The 6,822-nt window shown below is 40.4% G+C and overlaps 1 protein-coding gene across 1 annotated transcript in view; it reads left to right on the top strand.

Annotated features, from left to right (window-relative positions):
- Positions 1 to 1,270: 1,270 nt before the first annotated feature.
- The window catches only part of PI15 (peptidase inhibitor 15), a 28,306-nt gene continuing 22,754 nt past the window's right edge, over positions 1,271 to 6,822 (top strand). The window contains exons 1-2 of the mRNA XM_070392213.1: positions 1,271 to 1,381; positions 1,980 to 2,286. Of these exons, the coding sequence (XP_070248314.1) occupies positions 2,014 to 2,286 (273 nt within the window). The 5' untranslated portion in view covers positions 1,271 to 1,381; positions 1,980 to 2,013. The remainder of the gene's footprint in view (positions 1,382 to 1,979; positions 2,287 to 6,822) is intronic.

Raw genomic sequence — 6,822 nt, 5'->3', positions numbered from 1 at the left:
CTGGAGATCCAGCTGGGAATAGAGCCCAGGAAACTTGGCTCTCAGTCTGGTGTGCTTCTAACCACATGACCATCATTTCTGACGGCTGTGAATTCACGTAGTGCTCCTCCTGCAGAAACACGCAGGAGACGAGCACCTCGGCACACTGGACGAGCCAGTGCACTGTGTTCAGTAAACGGAATAATGTGTATTTTCCAGGATTCCTGTGGCCACTCCCTGTGAATGGGCCACATTTTGTTAATGTCACCAGGACACATGGCATCGCTGAGGGAGCTTTCATTACAGATTGTCCTGCTATTCGTGTTCTTGGCTCTTGTCTTGCCCGACACGGATTTTGCTCCAAAGGCATCTTTCTAAGAAGGCACTTCTGACTGCTGGCGGTGGCGGCTGCTGCTGCTGTTGCTGCTGCTAAATTCTTCATGGGCTCTGTGCTGTGCCCTCCAATACGCTTCCTGAGAGGCTGAGCCACTCTCTGCTTAAAATTTCAACTATATGCTCCTAAACCTGAAACAGATGTTATCTTGGCGGCCGTCATTTGCCATGGGCTTGTCTATTTGCATTACATACAAGGCAGGTAATTTGCTGCCTCACTTTGTAGAGAAAGAAAAGGGGGTGGGGGGATGAAACAAAAGAGAGAATAAATATAGAAACTAGAGGAATAAAGCCACTTGGAGACAGAGAACTACCACTTGAGCATCTATTACCCTAATATCATATGCTATAGCTTGGCTACCAGGACTTGGCTGGCATCTCTCTTGAATCATATTTGTGGCCACCCAGATGAGCTATGGGAGCTGATCTTTTGATTTAATATCAGCTTGCTCTTTTCAGCTCCCGTGTCATGTACTATCTTAAAAAATGTACTCCTTGTTACTCAGGCATCTGTGTTTTCAAGAACTCACATTCTTATTATTTTTTTTTCTTTCTTTCTTCTTTTTGTATGGGAACCAGGAACTAGAAACTATTAAATGGGGGAAATTAACCACTCACAGTAAAGGTAGAAGCCCAAAGAAAAAGGGGTTTGTCTTTTATGGTTTGTACTTTGTAAGCTGTGGGTGTGACTCAATTTCCTCACCACCCACATAAAAAAGGTTGCCACCCAATCACTGGTTTTTTTTTTCTTTCTTTTTCTATCCCAAACCCCTCCCCTTTGATTTTGGCTGGGAGAGACCCTAAGAAAGACTGCCCTTTCTGGACGTTGCCGACTGGGACATATAAAAGCTGTTAGCTGCTCCTGTAGCCAGCAGCTTTCAAACCTTGCAGACTTTTACTCTCAGAGTTTGTAGTAAGACACACTCCTCTTACAAGAGTTCATACTACAACTTAGCAAAGACTTTACATTTTTGGAAGAACAAAATATTCATTTTGGCATTGTGCAGAGGTAAGCTATTTAGCTCAACAAGTTTATTTTGCATGCATTGATTTTAAAGTAGCTCACACTTTTTATTTTATTATTTTATTTTTTTACTTTTAGAAATGAGTTTGGATGGTTATGGCTCGTTTGTATGTTTCTCTCACTTGGTGTCCATATGTGTCTGGGAGACATTATCAGCACATTCTCTGCTGTTACCTGCGATGCATTTTTTTTTCCCTCTCCACTCTCCAGATGAATTTTAATTTCTAAAGATTTCCCTCTGAAATACATATGCAGTAATGCATTTTGTGGTTCAGGAATTTGAGACAAACGGCTCACAAGCTCACATGCATTTTAGGGTTAGTCAGACTGTTAATTTTTCTCTAGCTGTAGGAAATTCCTCTTAGGAGTCTGTCTCATTAACACCAAACAAAATGCAAAGAGACTACTATAGGTTGTCTCCTAGGCTTGAATTCAACATGTGTTTGGATTTTTTATTTATTTATTTATTTATTTTGGAGAAAACCAAAGCAAGCAATGCTCCCAAATAACAACTTGTACATCCACATTCTCAGGCCCATCTCCCCCCTTTCCTGGACCCTAATTCTACCTTTCTGATTTCAAGCAAAGGGAACTCGGTGCCTCCCTCCAGCCTCAAAATGACAGCAACCTCTGCCATCAGCGGCGCGCTCCTGTTCTCCCTTCTGTGTGAGGCAAGTGCTGTTGTCTTACTCAATTCCACTGACTCATCCTCGCCAACCAATAATTTCACTGATATTGAAGCCGCTCTGAAAGCTCAGCTCGATTCTGCGGACATCCCCAAAGCCAGGCGGAAGCGCTACATTTCGCAAAATGACATGATCGCCATCCTTGACTATCATAACCAGGTCCGGGGCAAAGTGTTCCCACCGGCCGCCAACATGGAATACATGGTAAGAGGAATTTTTCTGTCCGTCCTGAGAATGCTTTGTTCCAATCGTACATGAGAGGAACCTAAAGAGTGTCTGTATGAGATGCGGGGCGCTTTTTACCTGCTTACAAGAACCTGTTCTGTGTGTCTGGTAAGCTTAGGCGCTGTCCTATTACAGAAGGAAAGGGGGGTGGGGGTGTCTCATGAGTTTTTGTGGGTTCCAGAACCATCCATGAATCAGGTCTCATATAAGAAACAAAGGTAAAGGGGGAGGTGTGTTGACTGGTCACAGTTGGAAGGTCCACTTTAAAAAAAAATTCATGGAAAATTTTGGGGGCTCTGTTTAGCTGATAGCCACATGTCCCAGTTAAGACATTTATTGAAAATCATTTTTTTTTTCAAATTATAGGTTTTGCGGGCATGATTTATTGTCTGGGTAGGAGTCCTTTCCCTTTCTTGGACAAAGCTCTTTCTGATGCTCATGTACAGTGTGCTCAGGGAACACGCTGCTCTTGCCTCCTGGTGATTTACTGCTCTGCCCCGCAGAGAGCAGGGAGCCAGTGTGCACTGACTTGCATGCTGTTCCAACTTGCTCTGAACACATTCTTTGCTCTCTCTTAAAATAGGCTCTCTGGGCTGAAATCATTTTACTTAGAACGTTTCAAATTGGGATGGTATTGAAAGGATAGATGTCTTTTTAATGTTTCTTTTTGGTTTTGAATTTATGCAAGGTTATGGTTTAAATTCCAGTACCTTCTAAGAGCACAGCTTGGAGCCTATTTAAGGCAATGGAGACCACCGATATGGTGTTTCTAAGATGGGTTTGTGTGTGTGTCGGGGGGGAAATACCACTAACAACTCTTCATAAGTGCTGACCTAAAATTTTGGGATTCCGATCAGATTATAAATTCCATCTATTTTATTCAAGTCTGCTTTTTAAGTTTGACTAATTGCAGCTATCACTGTCAGAGGGAAATCAAAGGCTTGCCAAGCGTAGGAGAGTCATCGTTCATAGGAGTGCAGTTTAGACTCTATAAAAATGCATGTTCCTTGGATTTTTTAAAGAAATAGGAAAAGGAGATGTAATCAGTCCTAGAGCATAAGGGGCAATATAGCCTCATGATTAACACTATGAATTCTGGAACCTAACTGTGTGGGTTTAAACCCCAGGCCTGGGATAGAAGATGAGTGAATTCACTCCTTCATTCATTTCATCATCTCTAATATGAAGATAAAGGTAGTATCTGCTATACAGGGTTGTTATGAGGAATGTGTAAGTTGAGTGGTGGAGCAATTAGACCAAAGCCTACTGCAAAATATATGTTCAATAAACATTAACTTTTATGGGTTTCCATGAACTTCTTGTGAAAGGTGCCCAGCGAAAACCCATTCAAGATCTGAAGTAGTAAGAGTTATGCACATTGAAGAGGTGTTTCTAGAAGGTGACATATAGACATAGAGAGAAGAGAAACAAATATGTTTTCAAAATTACCCTCAATTATGGAGTAATATGCATAAGGTTCTATTGAACTCAGAAAGATGTGATATCCAGATTGTGGGTTTAGGGCTGGGATAACATTACTAAGCAGTCTGAGACTCAAGGCAACTGAACAGGCTTTGGACATGAGCTCATCTGGGTTGAAATCCTAACTCTGCTGCTTACTTTATTGTCTTGTATACGTTACTTAAACTGCTGAGACTCAATTTTCTTATCTGTAAAATGGGAATGATAATTTACATAAGAACCTGTCAGTACATAAGTGCAATTCACTAATTTTATGATATGGAGGGAAGCGGAACCATCATGAATAAAGGCATAGGTGGGGTACAACACAGTAGAAATAGGATGAAGAAAGCCACATTTTTCTAGTTATATCTTTCCCCACTGATCAAGAATTAATTCATTCCACATGTTATTTATTTAATTGCTTCTATGTGCCAAGGACTTGGTTAATTGTTTCCACAGATGACCTCATTTGATAGCTCACATTTTTCCTGTGAGGTTAAGACTATGGTCTTCCTTTTACCCTTGAAATCACTGAGACCCAGAGAAGTTCATGAATAGGCCAAGGTGGTGTGGGTTGTTATCCATGTGGAACCAGATGACTGGGATTAGAATTTAGGTCTGTGTAATTCCAAAGCCCATGCTTGTACTGGGAACATCTATGTACATGTATTTAGATCTAGCAAGCATTCTACTGGAGGCAACCCCCGGAGATATTGGGATATATTTGTGTTCTTCTTTACGTTGCCAACTGAAATCCTATAGCATTCATATTTTATTTGCCATTCCCCTCTTCTTTTTTTTTCAGATACAGGAGCTATTACATATAATTTACTTTTTAAGAACCATATTCGGTGCTGGTTAGATGATAGATGCTCTATAAATCCTCCTTAACTCAGGAAAGTTAATGAAAAATAGTATTTAGAACAGTTAAGTCCTATAAAGCAACATATGACTGTCTCAATTATCATGTAAAAACTGCATTTAACTCTAGCCAGTATGGCTCAGTTGGTTGAGTGTCATCCCATGCACCAGGAAGTCACTGGTTCAATTCCAGGTCAGAGCACATTCCTGGGTTGCAGGCTTGCTCCCCAGTAGGGAGCATGCAGGAAGGGATCGATGTTCTGAGCTTGCATGCATATTTCTCTCTTCATCTCCCTTTCTCTCTCTCTCTCTCTCTCTCTCTCTCTCTCTCTCTCTCTCTCTTTCTTTCTAAAATAAATAAAAATGTATTAAAAATAAACACTGCATATAGTTCATTTGCATAAGTATTTATTAATTTAATACATAGGCCCTATTCTAAGCATTAGGGAAACATTCATGAATAAAACAGACACTCCTTAGCCATCTGGGGTGGGGAATCAGACAATAAACAAGATAAATATATAAAGTTCACAGTACATCAGAAGATAATAAGATTATAAAGAAACAGAAAGCTGATTGTGGTGAGGTTGTGAAATTTCATAAGGTGGTCAGAGAAGAGCTCAGTGAGAGTATCCTGGAGAGAGAGGAGGGAGGGAGCCACACTGATAGGTGAGAGAAGATCATTCCCAGCAGAGGGGAGAGTAAGGAAGGACAAAGTCCCTGAGACAGGAAATTTATTAGTTCCATTAAAAAATATGCTTCATGTAGTGAAATTGTAGACCTCCCTGAGTAAACTGACCCATGGAAATAATTCAATGGACCCCTCAAGAAGACTCAGAGAAACTATTGAGGGAGGTACAATATAATAGGTAGCTTGTAGGTCAGGATGTAGTTGACTTTAATCTCTAAGCTCAGGTAAAAAATGAAGATCTCAATTGAACAGTTATCTTTGTTTTAACTTGTTCAACATTGATTTGGATTGTGAGCAATTTGAAAATGAGTTCAGTCCCCAGCTCTACTCTGTATCTCAAAAACTTGGTTCACTTAGCTCACTATGGCCACCAGCCATGTGTACAAATTGTCCCCATCAGTGAGTTATATCACCATGGGAGCCTCATGGGAGGCGGTCTTCAGCTCAGGGCTTTTCCTAATGACACCAGATTGACTGGTAATCTCTCTCATCCCAACTTCTCTCTCAGAACCTTTTCCTATGCCATTTCTTCTCCTTCTAATGTTTCCTAATTAATGTCTGCCATTATCTATAATCCTACCCTTCAAGTTATAATCAGAATGCGTGTCCTTTGTTGATATTTCCTATGATCACAACCTCATTTGATTTCTCCTTTGAAGCACCATAACCTATATGTCTATTATACTGCTCTCATCAAAATGGAACTGGATTTACAGTTATTTGTATATTTCTGCAAACTTCTTTATTTTAAGCTTTCAGGGTGCTAAGTCTATGGTTTAGTCATCTTTTTATCTCTATTTTTAAGTAGCTTTAATTTTGATATGACAGTCAGCACTCCTATCTATGGGTTCTCCAACTATGGATTCAACCAACAGCAGATCAAATATATTTGAAATAGCCTATTACATAGTTGCTGACATATACTATATAGTCAGACCTATAATATGTAGACTTTTTCTTATAATTATCCCTTAAATATTATAGTAAAACAAGTATTAACATTGTGTTAGGCATAATAAGCAATCTTGAAATGATTTAAAATATCTGGAGGATGTGCGTATCTTATCTGCAAAGACTAGACCATCCTATATAATAAAAGGCTAATATGCAAATCGACCAAACTGCAGAACTACCGGTCGCTATATACACACTGACCACCAGGCAGCAGACGCTCAACACAGGAGCTGCCCCCTGGTGGTCAGTGGGCTCCCACAGGGGGTGTGCCGCTCAGCCAGAAGCTGGGCTCACAGCTGGAAGTGCAGCAGTGGTGGCAGCGCTAAGGATGTCCGACTGACGGTTTAGGACACTCCCCTCCCCAAGTGCACAAATTTTGTGCACCAGGCCTCTAGTTTAATATAAAGAGCATTCACAGATTTTGGTATCTGTAGGAGCCTTAGAACCAATCTCACACAGATACCAAGGGGCAACTGTAAAATTTATATTTTTACAGAAATTTTATCATCATTTATAATAATACTTTATCACATGCACCCAAAATA

Source organism: Myotis yumanensis, unplaced genomic scaffold (genome assembly GCF_028538775.1).
Source record: "Myotis yumanensis isolate MYYU_CA2020_CCGP unplaced genomic scaffold, mMyoYum1.0.hap1 SCAF_15, whole genome shotgun sequence".
Classification (NCBI taxonomy): Eukaryota; Metazoa; Chordata; class Mammalia; order Chiroptera; family Vespertilionidae; genus Myotis; species Myotis yumanensis.
Note: the sequence above shows the minus strand (reverse complement) of the source record. Positions and strands in the feature narration are given on the sequence as shown.